Below are 26056 nucleotides of genomic sequence, written 5' to 3' on the forward strand. Positions count from 1 at the left end.
AGGAGAAAACTAAAGGAAACACACACCTCTTGACAGGGACCCTGGACCCGGAAAGGACAAGATACTGTTGGGAAAGCTGGCGAGATCTGCATGGGGTCCACAGACTGGACGCCATGTTCACTCCCTGACTTGGGGGGGTGGGAATATCTAAATTTCGAAGAGAGAGGGAGCCAGGAGGAGACCATAATTTCAGTAGAATGTACCTTTTCTCCATGAAATTATTTTGAAATAAAATTTTAAAAGTTAAAGAAAGGACTAGGTGCAGTGACTTACACCTGCACTTTGGGAGGCTGAGATGACAGGATCTCTTGAACCCAGTTGGACCGGCCTGGGCAATGTAGTGAGACTCTCTCTCTTAAAAAAAAAAAAAAAAAAAAAAAAAATAGCCAGGAATGGTGTCATGTGCCTGTAGTCCCAGCTACTCAGGAAACTGAGGTGGGAGGATCACCTGAGCCCAGTCAAGGCTGCACTGAGCTGTGATCATGCCACTACACTCCATTGTGGGCGACAACAGGACCCTGTCTTTTAAAAAAAAAAGAATATACTGCTGGGCGCAGTGGCTCACACCTGTAATCCCAACACTCTGGGAGGTCAAGGCAGGAGGATCGCTTGAGGCCACTGCACCCCAGCCTGGATGACAGAGCAAGATATTGTCTCAAAAAGGGAAAAAAAAAAAAAAAGCTATATTGTAACGTCTTACTATGCAAAGCTACTCATGGAAAAACTCATTAGGCCAGGCGCAGTGGCTCACCCCTGTAATCCCAGCACTTTGGGAGGCCAAGGTGACCAGATCACTTGAGGTCAGTTCACGACCAGCCTGGCCAACATGGTGAAATCCCATCTCTACTAAAAATACAAAAATTGGCCAAGCACAGTGGCACGTGCCTGTGATCCCAGCTACTTGGGGAGGGAGGCTGAGGCAAAAGAATTGCCTAAACCCAGGAGGAGGAGGTTGCAGTGATTTGAGATCTCACCACTGCACTCCAGCCTGGGCGACAGAGCCAGACTCTGTCTCAAAAAATAAAAATTAAAAAAAGAAGAAAAACTTACTCTGTTCTTGAACTATAATTTTTTTACTGTAATATTTTTAACTTAATGCTCAATTAATTTGAGTGTGTTACCAAAGTTGCCTCAGGCCACCCCTTCTTCAATGGAGTGCCCAGAATGAGTTTTTATAAACAAGTCAGAGACACAAAAGATCACACTGGTCGGCTTCCAGTGTCACTGCCACCACGTACACTCCCTGCAAAAGTGCATCAAGTCAGGGCCCCAGGCTCAGCTGCTCGAAGAACCTTCAGTCTGGGGGAGGGTTGTGATGTGAGTTACAGGTCCATGAATCCTTTTTTTGTTGTTTCTAAAGATGTAAAGACACTTTTTCTCCTTTCATTGCTTTTATCCTCAAAATGTTGCATTTCCTCCTGCCCTTCGCGTTTTCCATAACCTGATCACTTTCAGTTATTCTGGCAGTACAGTCATCGGCCGGATGTATAGTGAAACCTTTACAATCTTCTTCCACTTCTTCTAAAATTAAGAAACGAAAACCAACTAGCCCACCCCTCAACCAGGCTGGAACGCATGTCCTCCTCAGTACTCACTATGGTGAGAGAAGATGGTGCCCTGGGAAGTGTCTGGCAGTCTCCCCTCAGCTCCTTGGGGTCATTTCTTTGGGTAGCAATGTCAGGTCTGGACGGGGCACAAGTCCCCACATCCAGGTACCCAACATGCCCGAGAGGCAGCAACGCTTCCCGCAGGGGCTGGCCCTAGTCCCCAACGATGAGCTTCCATCCCCTTACTCACATCTTCCCTTATTTTAGTTACTGCTCAACAGGACCAAACACTTCATTAGTAGCTGTTTATTGATCAATGGTTTGATATAAAGTTATTTCAGATCTTCAGATTTTTGCCCAGATGGAATCACAAGCATTACAAAGTTTTTTCTTAAAAATAAAAAAAGGATAGGGGCAAGTTGGGAGGGGACCAACCTAGCAGTAGTGGCATTTGAGAATAAATTAACAAAAAAAATTTAGTATTACCATTTATTGGTGACAAACACTAAGTTTTACTTACATTCCATGGGGAGAAAAATTCCAGCGTAAACAATGAATGGAAGCAGTACTTAACTCGCAGGGCTACCAGGCTTTCCATACGGACCACACGCAGAGCCTCAGTGCACACACTTCTGTGCACAGTAACACAACATCAAAAGCAACACAGCTGTATAGAGAAATGTAGGTCATTCTTTTCAGCCCTAATGGAGATGTAATGAACAGTATCGAGCACTCTGGAAAATCAGTCTGCAGGTTTATATGGACTACATGGAGATCATATCCTGTAGTGTAGTGAAAGCTAAGTCCTCAAGAGCTGTATGTATAGATATACAATTTTTTTTAATAATCTTTAAAACAGAGATCAAAGTTCATTTAAGTCCTGTTTGCATTAACAAAAATAAAAATGAAATAAAAATGGAACCAAATGATCATCTAAAGTTTAAAATTCCTAAATTGTCCAATTTATACAACAGTGGGAGACTTATTCAAGGTTTTTGAAAGTCCAGGACTGTTTCAGCTGAACCAGAGGGCATACAATTTGCATCACTGAAATTGTCCTGGGTTAGTCAATTAAATAAAAATATCTAACCACATACACATGGATATGATCTTTGTCGGTTAGATTATTGATAAAGTCAGTCTCAGACAAGTTTCCAAACTGTGCTATATAACTAGATACAATTGAGAAACTCTCAAATGAAAATTTTATATAGTGTCATATCAATCAAAAGAAAATAATGAAACTAAGAATACAGATCACTGTTGGAAGAGAAAGCAGTGGTGATGGTGTGGGTACTGCAGGAGGTGGTGGGGCCATAGCACGCTAGAAAAGTTGGGTCACGCTGAGTAGGAAGCATTTGATTTTCTCTGGTGCTTTTAGCTCTGGGGCCAAAGGCCTCTCTCTGGCATGGCTGTCCAGGGTTTGTCCCCATGTGTCTGAGTGAGCCAGCCTGAGAAAGGGTCATGCTGTTTCTTCTTTCACACAGGGGGAAAAAAAGACCAAACACGGAGGTGCCCAGGGTGTGGATCTGCTGGTGTCCCGGGAGAACCAGCTGGCTGGGCTGCCCTTCTTCCCCACAGGCAGCTGCTATTGCATAGGGACCACCAGGTCACCGAGTGGCCGTCACAACAAACCCCAGCACAGTCCAGCCCGGCCACAGCCGCCGCCTCGTGTCTGTTGTCTTCCCTGCTGCTGCCCACATCCTTTACCCACCGTGTCTCTCGGCCCACTGGAGGTATCAGAAATTCCAAATTTTCAAAGCAGTTTCAGTATTTTCAGTATATATGTTGGGATTTTATAATGGTTCATGGCCAGAAAAGGTTCAGCACCTCCCACACCTTTAAGGAAGAAAAATGAAAATGATGCTAGTTTTGAAATGTAAGAGAATTAAAGTACTATTAAAAATGAAAAGAAATTGGCAAGCATCAGGAAATACAATATACAATACTAAAAGCCCCAGTTTATGATAACAAAAGTTTTCCCAGGATATGCCAGTAAATAAAAATAAGCAAGGAGGGTGTGTGTACTTGCTATCTCTGCGGGGGGAAAGGAAGAAAATGAGGGAAGAAATATATGTCTATATTTGCATAAAGAAACATACAGGAAAGATACAGGAGAAACTAGTAAAAATGTGATCTATGGGGGAGGCGGTGGGGAGAATAGGAGGGATGGGATGGCGGGCTGTCTGAGGAGAAGATTGTACCTTGTAAAATAAAGGAGAGTTCTGACCATGTGAAGGTATGACCGACTCAAAAAGGTTTCTTTTTTTTGTTGAGACGGAGTCTTGCTCTGTCGCCTAGGCTGGAATGCAGTAGTGCTATCTTGGCTCACTGCAACCTCCGCCTCCCAGGTTTTAAGCAGTTTTCTGCCTCAGCCTCCCGAGTAGCTGGGATTACAGGTGTTTGCCACCACACCCAGTCAATTTTTGTATTTTTAGTAGAGACAGGGTTTCACCATCTTGGCCAGGCTGGTCTTGAACTCCTAACACCTCATGATCCACGCACCTCGGCCTCCCAAAGTGCTAGGATTACAGGCGTGAGCCACTGTGCCCAGCCTCAAAATGTTTTTTAAAAGTAGAGCTCTCGGCCGGGCGCAGTGGCTCAAGCCTGTAATCCCAGCACTTTGGGAGGCCGAGACGGGCGGATCATGAGGTCAGGAGATCGAGACCATCCTGGCTAACACAGTGAAACCCGTCTCTACTAAAAACTACAAAAAACTAGCCGGCGCGGTGGCGGGCGCCTGTAGTCCCAGCTACCCGGGAGGCTGAGGCAGCAGAATGGCGTGAACCCGGGAGGCGGAGCTTGCAGTGAGCTGAGATCCGGCCACAGCACTCCAGCCTGGGTGACAGAGCGAGACTCCATCTCAAAAAAAAAAAAAAAAAAAAAAGTAGAGCTCTCTGCCCAGAGAATTTGGAAACCTTTCAGGCAAAAGGGCCAGAAAGTAACTCAGGCAAATATTTCCCCACTGAGTCAGCAGATAGTGTGAACTCAACACAAACGAGGGGCAGCCTCCCCATCATCAGTGCCTTCCCCTTCATCACCGCACTCACACAGACATTGGTCCGTTTCCTGTTCTTGGCATCTCTGTACTTTGTTGGTCCAACTCAGACAGCAACTTTAAGATGTTCAGCGCAGCCTAGTGGGGATGGAAAGAAGAGTAAAGCCAGAGCCATCACTTGGGACCACAGCATGATACACTGGTCAGGCAGGCAAGAAGAGTTCCTGCTGCCCAGCAAACAGGTGGCTACTTCTTAAACTCTCGTACTACTAAAGAAAACTTTGAATTTTTAATTTAAAATACAAATTTAAAAAATACTCAGTTACCTCACTGAATCATAACCTCTGAAAATGTTGTATTTTTCCTTCTAGTATTTTTAACCTTGTGGTAACCAGACTGTATAAATGTTACATCCTGCTTTCTAACAAAAATCTATCATGTATTTTTCTTTCTACAGAGACAGGGTCTCACTAAGTTAAGTTGCCCAGGCTGGTCTCAAACTCCTAGGCTCAAGCGATCCTCCCACCTTGGCCTCCCAAAGTGCTGGGATTACAGGTGTAAGCCTCCACACCCGGCCTATCATTTATTTTTCTTATTACGTTATCTTCAGAGACACAGTTTTGTTGTTTTGTTTTGTGTGTTTTGAAACGGAGTCTCACCCAGTTGCCCAGGCTGGAGTGCAGGTTCAAGCGATTCTCCTACCTTGGTCTCCCAAATAGCTGGGATTACAGGCGCCCACCACCACACCTGGCTAATTTTTTTGTATTTTTAGTAGAAATGGGGTCTCACCACAATGGCCAGACTGGTCTCGAACTCCTGAGCTCAGGTGATCTGCCCGCCTCAGCCTCCCGCAGTGCTGGGATTATAGTGTGAGCCACCGCACCCCACCCAGAGACATTAATTTCATGCATGCATGATGTCCCATCAAGTAAATACACCACAGTTTGCTTAGATTTGTTAATCTGATGAATTCCTTTTCTCAGTTTTCTTGTAACAATAATTTCATTTGAATAGAACACCAAAGCAAGTGGTTTTTACAGCTGCCAGAATGTGGGTTCCTTGTTCTGGTGAGATAGGAAGTGAGTGCAGTCTCTGGGTGAGCTGCAGGATCCCAGTCGCCCCTCCAGACCAGCAGGGAAAAGGGAAAGGTGGACCAAAGCTGACGAGTTCTGATCAAGAGTGAGAAATCAATCCAATCAGCTATGACAAAAAGTCTTAAAAAATATGAACACTATCAAACAATTAATTATTCTCAAAGTCTACGGGAGAATCTTTCTCCCACCTTCCTCAGGCTAGTAACAAGCTGAACCAAGGCAGCCTCCACATAAACACACAACTTTTTTTTTTTTTGAGACGGAGTCTCACTCTGTTGCCCGGGCTGGAGTGCTGTGGCCAGATCTCAGCTCACTGCAAGCTCCGCCTCCCGGGTTCCCGCCATTCTCCTGCCTCAGCCTCCCGAGTAGCTGGGACTACAAGCGCCCGCCACCGCGCCCGGCTAGTTTTTTGCATTTTTAGTAGAGACAGGGTTTCACCGTGTTAGCCAGGATGGTCTCGATCTCCTGACCTCGTGATCCGCCCGTCTCGGCCTCCCAAAGTGCTGGGATTACAGGCTTGAGCCACCGCGCCCGGCCTCATAAACACACAACTTAACACCCTAATCCCTCACCCAAGGTGTGACATACCATATCATGGCAGGACTCCACATCCTTGCCGATACCATGGCTGATCAGAGGTGGCTGAGAGGAGCAATTGATAAGAGATACAAATTCGTTCTTGTTGTTTTTGGGGAAGTCTTTGTATTCAACCTAAGGAGGAAAAGAGAGCTGAGGCTAGGTAGGGTAGGCAACAGCAAGTATGAGTGGGCTGGAGGGCTACAGCTCCGGGCCCCACAAGCAAGGAGATCACCCGCTCTTCTCTCCAACTCAGCCTGACTGTGGCTATACCAAGACCTGCCCTGTCAGCCCAGAACCTTCCAGGAACCTAGGTGTCTGCTCAGAAGCCCTAGACTGGGAGAAGCCATATCCCTTTCCACCAGGCAGAAGGTGTCAGCATGATGAGTCTGTTCTTTGAAATCCAAATTTACAACCACTGCAAGTGGTTAGCAGCTTTGTTTTTAGGGTTGGCTTGCATTTTGAAATATTACTAAAGGATAAAGATGTTTCTCTTACCACATATGCTTACAATACTTCTATACTTCCTTCCCTGCCACCCTTCCACCACTGCTCCCCAACCCATCCCTGATTGAAGAAACAAAGTACAAAGTTCATTTTCTGAGAGAAGCTGAAGGATGACTGTCCTGAGGCACAGCCATCACAGCTCAGGCCTGACAGTTACCTGGAATCCCTGGACTCTGGAAAGATAGTCCAGTTGTTCAGAGGGTCTCGTGAGAGGTCCATGGGGTACGTGGCCTGAAGAGATGTTATTCTTTAAAATGGTCTCGGCTGTGGGCGAGGTGCCCCCATACAACAACTCTCGGGCTATCATGGCAGTTACCGTGGCCTTGGCAGGATTCGGAGCTGCCCTGGTAAAATCTTTGGTGTGATGTCCTTGACTAACTCCTACAGCCTGGGCGACCTCGGGCACCATGGGAAGAATTCCAGCAGGCAGCTGCTGATGACTTAGGTAAGGCATCCTGAACTCATCCTCTTTATTACCTGGGAGGGACACACATGGTAAACACGAATCCACATCCACAGCCTGGAAAAACGCGATGACACCATCAAACCCCACGCTGGCCCTCCCCTTGGCATGCATGGCAGCGCAGGGAATCAGGGAATGATACAGACACTTTGCATGCGGGACCTCACTGGCTGAACTCCTGCTGTCATTCAGGACCCATGCAAATCCCAGAATCACATTCAGAGGAAGACGATATTAAGATCACACTTACTAGTCCCATTTTCATCCCCAGAGCCAGGTTCAAAAAAGGTTACTTTTCTTCCATCCCCTGGTTTCTTTATGGGTGTCTTAAAAAAGAAAAAAAAGAAAAAAAGGGGGGGGGGCATGAGCATAAATCAGATCATTGAAAAATTAGCTCCTGCTGTCTAAACCTACATAAAGTCCAATCAGCAATAACTGAGGCAATCGGCAGAAAAACCCTGCCCCACCTGACCACTGGCACGCTGAAGGACACCTGGGCAGAGCCTGCCTCCTTCTCCTAATGCACCCTCCTGCCCACACCCCTGCCCACAAAGAGCATCTAACAAAGTGCACTAACCTGTGAATGCTGAGCTGCACTCTGCACCCACAGGAAGACGGGAAGCATTTAACCAGAAAGAGCAGAGATGCTAGACGGTAGAGCCCACCAAGGTGGGGAAAGAAGCTTTCAGACTGAAGCTAAACAAATAAATCGAGAATATTTCCTGGAGCTGATACCCAATTAAAAAATAAGGTGACATTCCAAAATTAACACCCTTATGGGGAAAATGTTATTACCTAAGAATTCTGTCAAACACAACATCACCTTTCTACGAAGTAACAAAGGACACTATGAATGTCCTACAAGAATCTGAAATGCAAAACTCAAAATCCAAGTCTAAGATCTATACTGGTGGTATCTGGGGTCTCAGTCAGTTATTAACTGGCCACGACTGAAGCTGTTTCTCACGGTCGATATGACTGGCAGACATCAATGAATCAGGCTTGATTTCAAGTTTATCTCACCAGGACCATTCAGTGACGGGAAAGAAGATCAGCCTTGGCTTTTGCTGAGGTCCTGCTTACCACTTCTGGCAGACATGAATTTTTCTTGTTACGTTCCTTTTTTGTTGTTGTTGAGACAGGGTCTGTCGCCCCGGCTGACTGCAGTGGCATGATTGTGGCTCGCTGCAGCCTTGACCTTCCAAGGCTCAATCCTCCCATCTCAGCCTTGTAGCTTGGACTACAGGCACAAGCCACCATACCTGGCTGATTTTTAATTTTTTGTAGAGACAGGGTTTCATCATGTTGCTCCGACTGGTCTTGAACTCCTGGATTCAAGGTCTCAGCCTCCCAAAGTGCTGGGATTACAGGTGTGAGCCACCACACTTGGCCGTGAATTTTCCACAGGGATTATTTTCATCTGATATTTAACTCACATAGGAAAAAAGAAATCCCAAACCTAAACTTTGGATTTGCCCTGTCTCTGCTGTCACACCATCTTATTTTCCCAGAAAAAACAGTCTGTTTCACAATTAACGAAAGCCTAACAGTTATAAATCTTTCACATAGGCTTCATTTCTAGAGTGCAAATCACACTTAGTAACTTCAATCCTAATTACCCCTCATGCTCTCATCCTACGAATGGAGAGGAGCAAGCTGCCCTCCACGAAGGGTCCCCAGACCACAAAAATACTGACACAATCACGATCTAACCAGAGCCTACTAGGGCCAGTGGACATGCGAGGCCCCTCTGAGCACATTATGGTCCAAATGGATGAGACACTGCTCAGCAGGACTGCTTGAACTGTCAGGAGGATGAAGCCTTGCCTTGAGGCCTGCCCCTGGAGGTGCCCCAGTTCCCTAAGGTGAGGCGAGAGACCATTTCGCAATCAGCCCACACACTCACCTTCTCCTCTGACTTGAGTGCTGGTTTGGTGGGCTGCGCCTGCGGGACTTTGAAACCAAGGATCTCCAGCATGTTCTCGGCTGCATTGCGCTTGGCCACCTTCTTGTTGGTGCCCGCTCCTTCTGCAGTGTGGTTTCCAACCTTCACCTGCACGAAGAAGTCAAAACAGACCAGTGCTTAAACCTTCAGAATAACACCCAGGCAGGAATTGGTGTGTCAGCAAAATAATCCAACTATGGTCAGAAGCGAGATAACAGCAGTGTCCCGAACCTGGCCTCCTCGTCTGTGGGAGCTAATTATTAAATAGTCAGGAGTTTGGGAAGCTGGCTGTCAAACATAGCCAGTATTAAACCTTTAATTATATAAGTTGATAATTATTTTAACAGAGGTAATTTTTGACTGCATTTTATAATTATCTGTGTTCGAGGGTCTGTCCGGCTATTGCATTTGTATGATGGAAACAGTCTGTGATGGTGAACTACTGCACATCTCTTCTGAGCACTGCGATCGGAAGTATCACTTTGAGAGCTTGAAATCAGCCATAGTGGGACTACTGATACCACAGAAACATACAAATGCTACATATCAAAGATTAAGTTGTTTACTGATTGTCTAAACCTACAATGATGAAAAGGCTAATAAAGCAGGTTAATCTTAAAAGCATGAGAAGTCTGCAGCCACTACATTGTAACTATTACAAAAAACTGAAGTATCTTCCCATCTTTGAAAATTATTATCTAATTTAGCAGAGAAGCCACTCATATCATTTACAAATGAGTGATGTTACATGTCTTCATTGTTTTACTTTTTTTCTTTTTTGGGGGAGACAGGGTCTCACTTCACCACCCAGGATGGAGTGCAGTGGCATGATCTCGGATCACTGCAACCTCCACTTCCCAGGTTCAAGCAACTCCCCTGCCTCAGCCACCCAAGTAGCTGGGATTACAGGCGTGTGCCACCATGCCTGGCTAACTTTTGTATTTTTAGTAGAAACGAGGTTTCACCATGTTGGTCAGGCTGGTCTTGAACTCCTGACCTCAAGTGATCCGCCTGCCTTAGCCTCCCAAAATGCTGGGATTACAGGAGTAAGCCATCAAGTCCGGCCTGTTTTACTTTCATCTTACCTGTTAACATAAACAAAAAATATCAACCAGCCAGGCGTGGTGGCTCACGCCTGTAATCCCACCACTTTGGGAGGATGAGGTGGGTGGATCACCTGAGGTCAGGAGTTTGAGACCAGCCTGGCCAACATGGTGAAACCCCATCTCTACTAAAAATACAAAAATTAGCCAGGCATGGTGGTGGGTGCCCATAATCCCAGCTACTCGGGAGGCTGAGGCAGGAGAATCACTTGAACCCGGGAGACGGAGGTTGCGGTGAGCCAAGATCGCACCATTGCACTCCAGCCTGGACAACAAAGCAAGATTCCATTCACCCCCACCCCCCCAGCAAAAAAAATGGAGCAAGATTCCATTCACCCCCCACCCCCCCAAAAACAACTATATATATTATATATATCTCAACTAGTATTCATGCTAGAACCAAAATCTTAAATCTAAAGTATGGATTTGTCAATGACATGAGCAACACCTTTGCTGAACTGGATAGTAATAAACCATTATGTGTTGTCTGATTTTATAAAACTATCGTTGGTGATTGTCACACTGAAATATGTGTGAAATTTACAATAAAGTGTATTATATATGATTTATAAATTGTGCTACACATCCCGTCAGTAAAATTTATAAAACACATGTATACATGTCAGTATAATTTATAACACACATCCTTTGTGTCAGTAAAATTTATAACACACATGTATATATATAACATACATATATTCAGCTCCTTCCACCAAACCACCCTCCCCAAGAGCTGGTTGTTAAACATGTTCCAGGACATCAGTGCTTACAACCCCTTTCCAAGTTGATTGTAATAACAGGCACCTGGCTGCTAAAACGAAAGCCCAGGTCACAAGACTCAAGAGAGCCGAAGAAACCATTCCCTGGTCTGGGACTAAATTCCAACCTGGCCATCTACCAGCTACTTCATCTTGGGCAAATTACTGATGCTCTCAGCAAACTGCAATTTCCTTGATCATTCTTTTCCTGCCTTCTGACTGCATAGGTAAAACATACGAGGTCAACTTTGTAAGGCATACATTGCTATACAAGAGATGAGAATTCTGTCTGACATCAGAAAGCACTTAAATTCACATCACAATTAAGTTGAGCTGCCTATGTGAAATGACCACTTAGCTTTGAACTTAATAAGCTAAGTACAAAGATATGTTCCATACTAATCTGAAGTGTCACCTAATCTAAGGAAGAGGCAACCCTGGATTCCAGACTCCACAAGAATTAGAAGAAAGAGGAACAGATCTCTTGATACTACTTACAAAATTTACCTTTGGAAAATACGTAATGTCATAAACCTTCAAGGAGATGTAATGAAGAAAAACTTCACTCAGCACCCACCACCCCAGGACTCTCTTCTTCCAAATTTCGGTGCAACACACCCACATTCCCACCAGTGCACACAGCAGTAATGCTGGTGTGCAGACATTACATTCACATGCACTAAGTGTTTATTTTAAGCATTAAGATAAACAACGTAATCTTTGATATGTAGCCTTTACAGATTTCTGTGGTATGTTTAAGCTGTCAAATTATTGCAAGCCACAAGGTCTTAATAAGGATCACAATTGGCTGGGTACGGTGGCTCACGCCTGTAATCCCAGCACTTTGGGAGGCTGAGGTGGGAGGATCACAAGGTCAGGAGATCAAGACCATCCTGGACAACATGGCGAAACTCCATCTCTGCTAAAAATACAAAAAATTAGCTGAGTGTGGTGGCACATGCCTGTAATCCCAGCTACTCGGGAGGCTGAGGCAGGAGAATCACTTGAATCAGGGAGTCGGAGGTTGCAGTAAGCTGAGACTGCACCACTGCACTCCAGCCTGGGCGACAGAGTGAGACTCTGTCTCATAAATAAATAATTAATTAATAAACTAACTAAATAAATAAGGACCACAGTTGCTGGCAGAACATGGCCCACAGGATCCACCCTCCTCATGAAGGTGTCCAGGCCTTGAACCGCCATCAGCCCCCAAGGCTGGACGTGGTCAGTGGAAGGGGCGCCCATCATCCATGCCGACCCACCTGCATCACAAACTCCCTGCGGCGCGGGAGGCCTCGCTCTGTGAGGAGCATGTACTCTGGCTCCTTCTCCTTTTTTGCCTGCTGGATCTGGGCCAGTCTGCTAATCGGATTGATCCCCTGGCCATACTCCGGGCTTGTCTGTGGCTGAGGAACAAACAAGGCAGAAACTCTGTAATGTTACTCACTCCATGAACTTGGCCAACTCAGAGATCAGGATATGAGAGGAGATAAGAGATTCTGGGTTGACCTAATGGCTCAGAATTAGATGTTTTTAAATTTAACATTTTGAAAATGAAAAGATGTTTTCCTTTTGTATGATTGTTCCAGGTGGTTTTAAGTTCTTAGCAAACCAACATCAACATTTCACTATAACGAAGCATCACCATGACTGCAACAGCTGCTTTTTAACATATTTCAACTTATGACAGTAAATGGGCAGAAAAAACATAAAACAATATTCCTACAACTCCCCAAAAGTCTGAGCTATGATGGGCTCCCAATTTTCTTGAAAAGAACTCAAAATCCAGAAACCATTTTTTAAAAAAAGCTCAAGCTGATGCCACATGGCAAGAAGAACCTCAGAATCCCAGTTACTTCCTTGTGGCCACCTTCCGTGCCAAGGAACCCTCATTCACTCTGCTGATCAGAGAAGTGACTTCCAGGCCATATTAAGCAAAAAAGGGAAACAAAGGGGTATACATAGTATGCTTTTATGTAAGACAAATTTGGATCTTGATACAGCGTGAAACTACATATACTGAAAATCACAAAGTCCCCCATGGAATTATGTCCCCTTTCTGGGGTTGGGGAAGGGGTCAATATAATGCTTTCATAGATCCATTAGTGTGGCTCAAAAATCCAAAAGAAAAGGCACACAGAAAAATGTCTCACTCCCACCCTCCCGCCATGGGCCTCCTGCCTGGCACGGATCTCCTCCACCTTCAGAACAGCACCACGGTCACTGAGACAGAGGCATTGTTACTTCACCACGCGCCCCACAGACGGGCATGGCGTTCCTGCCCAATACCCCACTGTGATCGCTGGGGCTGTGATGATGTGTGTGCCCATCTGCGGGTACCCCTACTGAACTGGCACACTGTCCTTATCTTACCTAACAGGTGGCTCTTGCAGCACCTCTAAGGGGTCTGGCAGGCCTGGGGAGTGGCACATTGGTCTCATCCCCTTTCACCTCGGGTACAGCAACCAGCCTCCTAAACCCCCCAACCACCTATAGATCATGAAAGCATCATGAAAACACCTTCTGTGTTCAGAAAAGTTCTCACCTTGACTATGGGTTTTGTTTTCTTTTTGATTCTAGGCTTTACTCGTTCAACTGCAGGCAGGGGCGGTAACTTCTTCAGCTCCTCAAGAACAGCTATGGCGGCGTTTTTCTTTGAAATCTTCTTGCTTTTCCCTTCACCTTCCCCCACAAACTCCCCAACCGAAACCTTGGTCACAAAGTTCTTCATGTGGGGTGGGCCACTCTCCCGGGCCACCTGTTTCAGAGGGAAAGACTGAGTGAAAGCGGACAGACACTTATTAAAAGCTGCAAGGCACACTGGCTGGCACACTTCACACAGACAAAGGGAAGGGGAATCAAGGACAAGGCCTATTAAATGAAATGACGCAGGGATCATTTCAAATGCTTTCTCGCCTTTCTTCTTACTTCTCCAACTGGTTTATGCTCTTGAGTCTGGTGAGTCCCAAAGAGTCAGGCATGAAATAAGAAGACCTTTTTACTCCCATGCCCCCGGCTCACAGGCTGTCCTGAGTTTAGTGTGGTCCAGTGCAACTGGCAAAAAGAAAGCTTGCCCAGCAAAGCCCAGAAACAAATGCAGCACAAATGCTCAAGTTTAATATCTGCTCTGAGTCTCCAGCCAGGACTAGGCCTACTAAATACTGGCTGCTATGTGGCCACAAAAGAGAATGAGACAAATCTCTAAGCACTGATAAAGAGGGATTCCCCGCACACATTAAGTTTAAAAAAAAAAAAAAAAAAAAAAAAAAAACTACAAAAGAGTGTATATGGTATGGTAGCTTTAGTTTAAGAAAAAAAAGGACTTTATATAAAATATCTACACATACATAAACAGACACACATGTTTACAAGCTCATTTATGAAAAAAAAAAAAAACAGAGGAAGGATGAAGAAATCAATGGGCTGGACGTGGTAGCTCACACCTGTGAATGCCAGCACTTTGGGAGACTGAAGCAGGTGGATCACTTGAGGTCAGGAGTTCAAGATTAGCCTGGCCAACACGGTGAAACCCCGTCTCTACTAAAAATACAAAAATTAGCTAGGGGTGGAGGCGCACCTCTGCAATCCCAGCTATTTGGGAGGCTGAGGCACAAGTATCCCTTGAACATGAGAGGTGGAGGTTGCAATGATCCAAGATCACAACACTGCACTCCAGCCTGAGTTGGACAGAGTAAGACCCTGTCTCAAAGGAAAAAAAAAAAAAAAAAAAGCAAGCATTGGGCCAGGCGCGGTGGCTCCCACCTGTAATCCCAGCACTTTGGGAGGCCAAGGCGGGTGGATCACGAGGTCAGGAGATCAAGACCATCCTGGCTAAGACAGTGAAACCCCATCTCTATTAAAAATACAAAAAAAAAGTTAGCCGGGTGTGGTGGTGGGCGCCTGTAGTCCCAGCTACTCAAGAGGCTGAGGCAGGAGGATGGCGTGAACCCGGGAGGTGGAGCTTGCAGTGAGCTGAGATTGCGCCACTACACTCCAGCCTGGGCAAAAGGGCGAGACTCCATCTTAAAAAAAAAAAAAAAAGCAAGCAACGAAATTAGTTACCTACAACAGGTGTGAGGGATTAGGGCAGAGAGACGGGGGATGAGACTGGAATGATAGTTTTGACTTCTGGAAGCATTTACTGTTTTACATATTAAATAAATAAAACTAAGTCAACAAAGATGGGAAAAGAACCTAAAATAACTGCATATTAAAGTGATTACAATCCTGAAATGGACCAAAGACCTACACAGAGGCGCTAACATGCACAATTCTCAGAAGCAAACATGAGCGAATCTTCATGACTTTGGGTTTGGCAACTGGTTTTTAAGATATGAAACTAAAAGCACAGTCAACAAGAGGGAAAAAAAACAAGTCATGCTTAATCAAACTTTAGAACTTTTGTGTATCATGGACATTATCAGGAAAGTGATTACAATCACATAGACAGAAAAATCAGGCTGGGCAGGGTGGCTCGTGCCTGTAATCCCAACGCTCTGGGAGGCCAGGGTGGGAGGATCACTTGAGTTCAGAAGTTCAAGACAAGCCTGGCCAACATAGCAAGACCTTGACCTACAAAAATAAAAACAAAATTAGCCAGGTGTGGTGGTGTGCCCCTGTATGTAGTCCTAGCTACTACGCGGGAGGCTAAAGCAGGAGGATCACTCGAGCCCAGGAGACCAAGGCTACAGTGAGCTATGATCGCACCACTGCACCCCAGTCTAGGCAACAGAGCAAAACCTCGTCTCAAAAAGTAAAAAAAAAAAAAAAAAAAAAAAAAAAAAAAAAATCTAACCGACATTAGCCAAGACACTCAAAAAAAGAAAAACAAAGTTAGAAGACTTACACTACCAGATTTTAAAACTTCCTATAAAGTCACAACAGCTAGCATATGGTTTTGTGTAAGGATAAACAGATCAACAAAACGGCATGAAAAAGACCTGCACATACAAGGTCACTCAATTTTTGGCAAACACACCAAAACAAATTAAAAATCTCTCTTAAAAAACTAGTACCAAAGCAACTAACTAGATATCTGCACGGAGCAGGGGGGAAAAAGAAAAAAAAAAAAAAATCAAACCATCATCTCTAACTCATACCACAAACAAGAATTAATTAGACCTAGGATCACTCAAATGTGATCCAAACTAAAACTACAAAGATTTTAGAACAGGAGAAAGCCTCAAGCTGTAAGGTTGACAAAGAGTTGAACACAAAATATATCCACCATAAAGACAAAAGAAATTCCTCGGCCGGGCACGGTGGCTCAAGCCTGTAATCCCAGCACTTTGGGAGGCCGAGACGGGTGGATCACGAGGTCAGGAGATCGAGACCATCCTGGCTAACATGGTGAAACCCCATCTCTACTAAAAAAATACAAAAACTAGCCGGGCGAGGTGGCGGGCGCCTGTAGTCCCAGCTACTCGGGAGGCTGAGGCAGGAGAATGGCATAAACCCGGGAGGCAGAGCTTGCAGTGAGCTGAGATCCGGCCACTGCACTCCAGCCTGGGCGACAGAGCGAGACTCCGTCTCAAAAAAAAAAAAAAAAAAGAAATTCCTCAAAATTAAAAACCACTGGCCAGGTGTGGTGGCTCATGCCTGTAATCCCAGAACTTTGGGAGGCCGAGGTGGGCAGGTCACGAGGTCAGGAGTTCGAGTGAAACCCCACTGCTACTAAAAATATAAAAAATTAGCTGGGTGTGGTGGCAGGCACCTGTAATCCCAGCTACTCAGGAGGCTGAGACAGGAGAATTGGTTGAACCCGGGAGACGGAGGTTGCAGTGAGCCGAGATAGCACCACTGCACTCCAGCCTGGGCAACAAGAGCGAAACTCTGTCTCAAAAATAAATAAATACTAAAATAAAATAAAATAAAACAGCTCATCAAAAGACATTTAACAAGTAAAAAAGGGGGCCGGGCACGGTGACTCACGCCTGTAATCCCAACACTTTGGGAGGCTGAGGCAGGTGGATCACCTGAGGTCAGGAGTTTGAGATCAGCCTGGCCAACATAGTGAAACCTGGTCTCTACTAAAAATACAAAAAGTAGCTAGGTGTGGTGGCACATGACTGTAATCCCAGCTACTTAAGAGGCTGAGACAGGAGAACTGCTTGAACCCAGGAGGCGGAGGTTGTAGTGAGCCGAGATCATGCCACTGCATTCCAGCCCGGGCGACAGAGCAAGACTCTGTTTCAAAACAAAAAAAAGAAAAGAAAAAAAAAAGTAAAAAAGGGGCCAGGCACAGTGGCTCACTCCTGTAATCCCAGAACTTTGAGAAGGCCAAGGTGGGCAGAAGACGGCTTGAATCCAGGAGTTTGAGGCCAGCCTGGGCAACATGGCAAAACCTCGTCTCTACAAAAAAATACAAAAATTGGCCGGACTCGGTGGCTCACGCCTGTAATCCCAGCACTTTGGGAGGCTGAGGCGGGTGGATCACCTGAGGTCGGGTGTTCGAGACCAGCCTGACCAACATGGAGAAACCCTGTCTCTATTAAAAATACAAAACTACCCGGGCGTGGTGGCGCATGCCTGTAATCCCAGCTACTAGGGAGGCTGAGGCAGGAGAATCACTTGAACCCAGGAGGCAGAGGCTGCGGTGAGCCAAGGTCACTCCATTGCACTCCAGCCTGGGCAACAAGAGCAAAACTCTGTCTCAGAGGAAAAAATAAAAATACAAATACAAAACTTAGTCCAGCATGGTGGCATGTGCCTGTAGCCCCAGCTACTTGCTTGAGCTCAGGAGGTCAAGGTTGCAGTGAGATAGAGATCGTGCCACAGAACTGCAGCCCGGGTACAAAGTGAGCTCTTTTCTCAAAAATCAAATAAAATAGTGATTTCAAAATATACATATTTCCTAGCTCTATTCCTAACAAGGCCTAGGAGCCATGGCTCTCCAACAGGAACAAGCATGCCAGCACCCTGTCCTGTCTCTACACACAATTCCCAATTAGAAGGAACTGGAACTTCTTGGAGGAATGTCCAAGACTGTTTCTTTTTTTTTTTTTTTGAGACGGAGTCTTGCTCTGCCACCCAGACTGGAGTGCAGTGGCCGGCTCTCAGCTCACTGCAAGCTCCGCCTCCCGGGTTCACGCCATTCTCCTGTCTCAGCCTCCCGAGTAGCTGGGACTACAGGCGCCCGCCTCGTCGCCCGGCTAGTTTTTTGTATTTTTTAGTAGAGACGGGATTTCACCGTATTAGCCAGGATGGTCTCGATCTCCTGACCTCGTGATCCGCCCGTCTCGGCCTCCCAAAGTGCTGGGATTACAGGCTTGAGCCACCGCGCCCGGCCCTTGAGCCACCGCGCCCGGCCGACTGTTTCTATTAGAAATTTCTGTTTCCATTGGGGCTAAAGCTAGAGCAGGGAAAGTTCAAAGTGGGACTAAAACATTTTAATGTATCAGAAAGCATGGAAGTTCTCAAAATGTGAAGAGGGGAGGTACAAAGGTTATTTAATAAAGGACTATCTTGGCCAGGCGTGGCGGCTCAAGTCTGTAATCCTAGCCTCGGCGACAAGAGCGAAACTCTGTCTCAAAAGGAAAAAAAAAAAAGGACTGTCTCTTCAATAAACAGAGCAGGCACAATCAGACATCCAAATACAAAAAAAAAAAAAGACAAAAATATCCCTTATGTCACAGTATATATGAAAATTAACTTGAATCATAAACCTAAATTTAAGAGCTAAAACTAAAATTTCTAAGGAAAATGACTTTAGGTTAGCCAAACATATCTTAGCACACACAAAAATTTGACGCCCAGGCGTGGTGGCTCACGCCTGTAATCCCAGCACTTTGGGAGGCCCAGGTGGGCGGATCACGAGGTCAGGAGATGGAGACCATCCTGGCTAACAAGGTGAAACCCCGTGTCTACTAAAAATACAAAATAAAAATAAAAATAAGCCGGGCGTGGTGGCGGGCGCCTGCAGTCCCAGCTATTCGGGAGACTGAGGCAGGAGAATCGCTTGAACCCAGGAGGCACTTGAATCCTGAGGTAGGAGAATGGCGTGAACCCGGGAGTGGAGGGGTTGCAGTGAGCCGAGATCGCGCCACTGCACTCCAGCCCGGGTGACAGAGCAAGACTCCGTTTCAAAAAAAAAAAAAAAAAAAAAAAAAAATTGACAAACTACACCTCACCAAAATTCAGTACTTCTGCTCTTTGAAAGTCACTTAAAATCAAACGACAAGCCACAGACTTAGAGAAAATATCTGCAAAATACTTATCTGAGAAAAAACCTGAATTCAGAATATATATAGAACTTCCAAAACTCAGTAATAAAAAGACACTCAAAAAAACTGACAAGACACGAACCTACATTTCATCAAAGAAAATAGTAAAACAAAAACATGAAAAGAAGTTCAGTATTGCTAGTCTTTATGGAGACATATAAATTAATACCACAACAAGATACTACTGTCCACCTGCTAGAATGACTAAAAAAATTACTATTTTTTTTTTTTGAGACGGAGTCTCACTCTGTCCACCCAGGCTGGAATGCAGCGGCGTGATCTCGGCTCACTGCAACCTCTGCCTCCTGGGTTCAAGCGATTCTCCTCCCTCAGCCTCCCAAGTACCTGGGACTACAGGTGCGCACAACCATGCCCAGCTAATTGTTGTATTTTTAGTAGAGAAGGAGTTACACCATGTTGGCCAGGCTAGAATGACTACAATTTTAAAAGCTGACAATACCCAAGTGTTGGTGAGGATGTAGAGCAACTAAAACTCTCTCATATATTGCAGGTGAAATGCACAACAATACATCTGGTTTAGAAAACAGTTTGGCAACTTTTTTTTTTTTTTAAACAAAGTCTCGCTCTGTTGCCCAGGCTGGAGTGCAGTGGCATGATCTCGGTTCACCACCGCAACCTCTAACTCCCATGTTCAAGCGAATTCTCATGCCTCAGTCTCCTGAGTAGCTGGGATTACAGGCACATGCCACCATGCCTGACTAATTTTTTAATTTTCAGTAGAGACGAGGTTTCACCATGTTGGCCAGGCTGGTCTCGAACTCCTGACCTCAAATGATCCGCCCACCTTGGCTTCCCAAAGTGCAGGGATTACAAGCTTGAGCCCATGAACCCAGACAACTTCTTATAAAAATATTTATTTATCATGTAACTCAGCAAATCCACTCAAGTATTTATTCAAGAAAAATGAAAACATGTCTCCATAGATGTATATGTTTACAGTAGATTTACTAACAATCACCAAAAACTCAAAACAATACACATCTTCAACTGGTAAATAAATACATTGTAGTGTGTACATACCATGTAACACTCTTGGTGATAAAAAGGAACAAACGCGGCCGGGCGCGGTGGCTCAAGCCTGTAATCCCAGCACTTTGGGAGGCCAAGACGGGCGGATCACGAGGTCAGGAGATCGAGACCATCCTGACTAACACGGTGAAACCCCGTCTCTACTAAAAAAAAAAAAAAAAAAAAATACAAAAAACTAGCCAGGCGAGGTGGCGGGCGCCTGTAGTCCCAGCTACTCGGGAGGCTGAGTCGGGAAGCTGAGGCAGGAGAATGGTGTGAACCCGGGAGGCAGAGCTTGCAGTGAGCTGAGATCCGGCCACTGCACTCCAGCCTGGGCCACAGAGCGAGACTCCATCTCAAAAAAAAAAAAAAGGAACAAACTACTGAAACACAACAGCATGAATAATGACTCCAAGCTAAGTTAAAGAAGCCAGACAAAAGGCAATGTACTCTATTTTTTCATTTATGTAATATTCTTAAAAAGGCAACACTATAGGGACAGAATGAGATCAGTGCTTGCCAGAGCCTGAGGATAGAGGGGAGAGACTCACTGCAAAGGGACACAGGGAAATTTATTGGGTGGGAGATGTTTTATTTTGACTGTGGTGCTAGTCACAGAACCATATACACTTATGAAAACACATCGAACTGTGCACTTACACACAGTGACTTTCGCTGTTAATTATACCGCAAGAAGCCTGACCACCCCTTCATCCAAAAAAACAACTGATGGGGGCATGTTAAAGGGCACAAGGGCCAATTTAAAAGACAATTTGGACATCAAAATGGGTGACGGTAACAATGGAGTAACACTTTGGGTAAAAAAAAAAAAAAGCAGGCTGGGTGCAGTGGCTCAAGCCTGTAATCCCAGCACTTTGGGAGGCCGAGACGGGAGGATCACGAGGTCAGGGGATCAAGACCATCCTGGCTAACCCGGTGAAACCCCGTCTCTACTAAAAAATACAAAAAACTAGCCAGGCGAGGTGGTGGGCGCCTGTAGTCCCAGCTACTTGGGAGGCTGAGGCAGGAGAATGGTGTGAACCCGGGAGGCGGAGCTTGCAGTGAGCTGAGATCCGGCCACCGCACTCCAGCCTGGGCCACAGAGCGAGACTCCGTCCCAAAAAAAAAAAAAAAAAAAAAAAAAAAGGCAGCAATGCATCTATACTGATAAAATTAACTATAAGAGGGGAGGAAGGAAACTTTTTTCTTTACTGTAGAATGCCAGCTTGGAAATGCAAAAAAATCATCATTTTGACATCTACCACAGTGACAATCAATGCCAGCAAGAATCATCAAGATCCCTGGGGCCAGGTGTGGTGGCTCACGCCTGTAATCCCAGCACTCTGGGAGGCCAAGGTGCATGCCTAATCCTAGCTACTTGGGAGGCTGAGGCAGGAGAATCGTTTTAACCCAGGAGGCAGATGTTGCAGTAAGCTGAGATCACATCACTGCACTCCAGCCTGGGCAACAGAGCAAGACTCGGTCCCAAAAAAACAAAACAAAACAAAAAAATTTGCTGGAACCACCGGGGAGACCTGTGAAGGCCCAGCCTTCAGAAGTTAATTACAAAGTGACATGAAGTGATGCTCTGAGAAGGATCAATATCACTCCCATAGCGATCCTGCCAAAAAATGCATAACCAGACCTAATTATGAGTAATCCATCAGAAACACCCAAATTGAGGGCCACTGTACAAAACTGACCTTTAAACATGTCAATGTCATGTAACACAGAGAAAGGCTGACAAAGTACTGCAGATACTAAAGATACTGCAGAGGCTAAAGAGAGACGTCAGCTAAGTGCAAGGTCTGAGTCTGTATCAGACACTAGAGCGGAAGAAACATTTCTATAAAGGACATCATTGAGACAACTGGTGAAATGTGAATATAGGATGTGTATTAGGTAACAGTACTATAGCAATGCTAAATTTCCTCTACTTAATAGATTGTGGTTAAGAGTATGTCTTTGCTCTTAACAGATACATGTTGAAATATTAGGAATTAAAGAGTATATATGCCACTTTCTGTCAATCCAGCAAAGCAAAAAGCAGAAAATAAAATAATATATATATATTTATGGAAAAAGAAAAAGCAGGCTGGGTGCGGTGGCTCACGCCTATAATCCCAGCACTTTGGGAGGCCAAGGTGGGTAGATCACTTGAAGTCAGGAGTTCAAGACCAGCCTGGCCAACATGGTGAAATTCCATCTCTACTAAAAATACAAAAATTAGCTGAGTGTGGTGGCATGCACCTGTAATCCCAGCTACTCAGGAGGCTGAGGCAGGAGAACTGCTTGAATCCGGGAGTCAGAGGTTGCAATGAGCCAAGATCATGCCACTGCACTCTAGCCTGGGCAACAGAGTGAGGCTCCAAGGAAGGAGCGAGCAAATATGACAAAATGTCAACCACTGGTTAATCTAAGTGAAAGTTATACTCATTGTTCTATTCTTGTAACTTTTAGATAGATTTGAAATTTTTGAAGTGAAAAATTGAAAAAATGTCTAGTTAAGATAAGTGAGCCTACGAAATGGATGTACTTGTTTTTCTTGTTGTTGGTTTTGTTTTGTTTTGTTTCGTTTTGTTTTGGTGTCGGGGAGGGAGATAGCAGGGAATGGGGGTAGGAATTCAGCACAGTGGCCAGGAGCAGAGGTGTGGGAAGGACCTGGCCTGCTCAAGCACCTGTGGACTGATTTTAAAGAACTCCCATAGGTGCCATCCACACCCAAGGGCGGAGATTCTGAAACACTTCTTCCCACAACAGTGTTTTCCCTGTCCTCAGGTTAGACTTTGGAGGGACAGGTCAGCCACCCCGACGGCTCATTTCAAATTCACCCAGGCCCACCCTGGCACTCTCCAACGGCTTGCATTGTCTGCCCACATCAAGATCCCAGCAATCTAAATCTGGAGGATCACCTGGATTGCACGTGGTATGAGCATGTCACAACTGCCTCCCAATGACCGTATCAGCACCATTACATTTTCTAACTAAAACTGTATGTTTTATCAAAAGTCAAACTGTGGCTGGTAACAGTGGCTCATGCCTGTAATCTCAGCACTTTGGGAGGCCAAGGTGAGTAGATCACCTGAGGTCAGGAGTTCAAGACCAGCCTGGCTAACATGGTGAAACCCTGTCTCTACTAAAAATACAAAAGTTAGTCAGACGTGGTGGCGGGCACCTGTAATCCCAGCTACTCAGGGGGCCGAGGCAGAAGAATTGCTTGAACCCAGGAGGCGAAGGATGCCATAAGCCGAGATCGTGCCATTGTACTCCAGCCTGGGCAACAAGAGCAAAACTCCATCTCAAAAAAAAAAAAAGTCAAGCTGTATAAATTTTCCCAAAAAACCAGTTCCTGTCTTCCCCTATTAAAACACCTAACGCTGGCCGGGCGCGGTGGCTCAAGCCTGTAATCCCAGCACTTTGGGAGGCCGAGACGGGCGGATCACGAGGTCAGGAGATCGAGACCATCCTGGCTAACACAGTGAAACCCCGTCTCTACTAAAAATACAAAAACTAGCCGGGCGAGGTGGCAGGCGCCTGTAGTCCCAGCTACTCGGGAGGCTGAGGCGGGAGAATGGCGCAAACCCGGGAGGCGGAGCTTGCAGTGAACTGAGATCCGGCCACTGCACTCCAGTCCGGGCCACAGAGCGAGACTCCGCCTCAAAAAAAAAAAAAAAAAAAAAAAAAAAAAAAAAAAAAAAAACACCTAACGCAGCTTCCTATGTGACAAATTTATTACCAAAAACTTAATCAAAAATTACCATGTTCATTTATTCAATAACTGTTTCCTAAACATCTAAAACATGCCAGGCAATCTTTCAGCGGCAAGAGAAAGAAAAGACCTTGCTCATCATAATAATGCAAGCTAGTAAGAAATTCCTGATACGTGAGTTAATGAATATAAGTACTCATGCCACCAACTACATGCAAGCTGTGATAAATTACTTTATCACCACCAGAGGGCACTCCTACAATTCTTTTATGTGACTACTGTTAGGATTCCTGAACACAGTTAAGAGCCAAATCTGAAACCTTAGCAAAAGTGAAGGTGGAAAGGAAGCAATCTGACCCCAAATACCCCAGAACAAAAACATAAAATAGCAATCTCTAAGTTTCCAGAAATCTCGGTGACTCTGGGTAGCAGCAAGAGTGGTAAGCTTCTCAGGAGTCCAAGGCTCTGGCCCAAGCCATCAACTCTGAATATGAGGTAACCCGGGAAGCCAGCCAGGCATCTCCCACTCCCCACGGTCTTGGTAACCCTCCCCAACAACCTGTAAAAATCCACTCTCATGATAGACTAATCTGTCAGCAAGGGAGAAAAGCAACACTTCTCCCCTTTCCTGAATCAGGTGCCAGGGGAGACCTCATGACTCCTTGGGATGCAGCTCCCATCTCGTTCCCACTCAACAGCGAGCCCAAACAGCCATTCTGAATGCCACCTGTCTCATTCCCTCCCCAAGTGCATCCCAGCCTCCACTGATGAGAGAGAAAGGCCAGGGAGGGAATGTAGGGCCAGGTGAGAAGATCCCAGCCCTAGATCCATGTGGGGGCTCTGGACTCCAAGAGAACAGTGTAAACCTGCTCTTGCCTGCTGAGGGTGGAGGGGCAGGAACGAGTGTCAGGGGAATGGAGAGGAACAAACAAGCCCTCACACCTAGGTGGGCCACAGGAGACAGCCCTGGCAACTACCATCCCACCTCTGGCCCATGGCAGGCAGAGAAGCATCAGCAGGGTGAGGTGAGAAATCATCATCACTCGGCCGAAGGATGGAGTACTGAAGCTGGGTAAGTTTAGGGTGCTAGCACATAGGAGGAGAAGGTACACATCGCCTGTAACTGTAAAGAATACTTCAGAATTATTTTACAGGAATATAAGCTTCAGATAGGCTTTTAAAGAAATAAGCCACAATCAAGTACATTTTAAAAGAATCTGCAAAGAATCTGTTGTGGGTCAGATCTTATTTCTTTTTTTTTTTTTTTTTTTTTTTTTGAGGCGGAGTCTCGCTCTGTCGCCCGGACTGGAGTGCAGTGGCCAGATCTCAGCTCACTGCAAGCTCCGCCTCCCGAGTTTACGCCATTCTCCTGCCTCAGCCTCCCGAGTAGCTGGGACTACAGGCGCCCGCCACTTCGCCCGGCTAGTTTTTGTATTTTTAGTAGAGACGGGGTTTCACCGTGTTAGCCAGGATGGTCTCGATCTCCTGACCTGGTGATCCGCCCGTCTCGGCCTCCCAAAGTGCTGGGATTACAGGCTTGAGCCACCGCGCCCGGCCTCAGATCTTATTTCTAAGGGAAACATTAAACACCCTCCCTTACTGGGCTGGGCGCGGTGATTCACGCCTGTAATCCTAGCACTTTGGGAGGCCAAGGTGGGTGGATTATCTGAAGTTAGGAGTTCGAGACCAGCCTGACCAATATGGAGAAACCCCATTTCTACTAAAAACACAAAATTAGCTGGGCATGGTGGCACAAGTCTGTAATCCCAGCTACTCAGGAGGCTGACGCAGGAGAATTGCTTGAACCTGGGAGGTGGAGGTTGAGGTGAGCCAAGAACACGCCACTGCACTCCAGCCTGGGCAACAAGAGTGAAACTCTAGCTCAAAAAAACACAAAATCCGCTCTTACCTCCCTCATCAATTTGGATGGACTATATTGTCTTTTAAGGCAACATACATTAAAATGTATCTTATTTCCCACTTTGCACAGACAACTCATTGATATTGTTTTTAGAACACAAGGTCTCAACAACAAATGAAGTTATTAAACAGGAATTGAGGGCAGACGCTAGACAATGACAAAAACTGAGTCCTTTTCAAAATTA

At 45.6% G+C, this 26056-nt stretch overlaps 1 protein-coding gene across 8 annotated transcripts in view; it reads right to left on the reverse strand.

Moving 5' to 3' along the window:
• Positions 1 to 1838: 1838 nt before the first annotated feature.
• STAU1 (staufen double-stranded RNA binding protein 1) overlaps positions 1839 to 26056 on the reverse strand; it is an 83365-nt gene continuing 59147 nt past the window's right edge. For 4 of the 8 annotated variants that reach the window (XM_030915404.1, XM_030915398.1, XM_030915403.1 and 1 more), the window contains 8 exons: positions 13537 to 13749; positions 12254 to 12397; positions 9092 to 9238; positions 7436 to 7511; positions 6880 to 7199; positions 6228 to 6350; positions 4598 to 4683; positions 1839 to 3386 (listed from right to left, as the gene is read on the reverse strand). In XM_030915404.1, coding sequence (XP_030771264.1) covers positions 3371 to 3386; positions 4598 to 4683; positions 6228 to 6350; positions 6880 to 7199; positions 7436 to 7511; positions 9092 to 9238; positions 12254 to 12397; positions 13537 to 13749 — 1125 coding nt within the window. In that variant the 3' untranslated portion in view covers positions 1839 to 3370. Of the gene's footprint in view, positions 3387 to 4597; positions 4684 to 6227; positions 6351 to 6879; positions 7200 to 7435; positions 7512 to 9091; positions 9239 to 12253; positions 12398 to 13536; positions 13768 to 26056 lie in introns of all 8 variants that reach the window. The other 4 variants (XM_030915402.1, XM_030915397.1, XM_030915401.1 and 1 more) reach the window with 1 other exon arrangement.

The sequence above is a fragment of the Rhinopithecus roxellana genome, chromosome 13 (genome assembly GCF_007565055.1).
Source record: "Rhinopithecus roxellana isolate Shanxi Qingling chromosome 13, ASM756505v1, whole genome shotgun sequence".
Taxonomy (NCBI): domain Eukaryota; kingdom Metazoa; phylum Chordata; class Mammalia; order Primates; family Cercopithecidae; genus Rhinopithecus; species Rhinopithecus roxellana.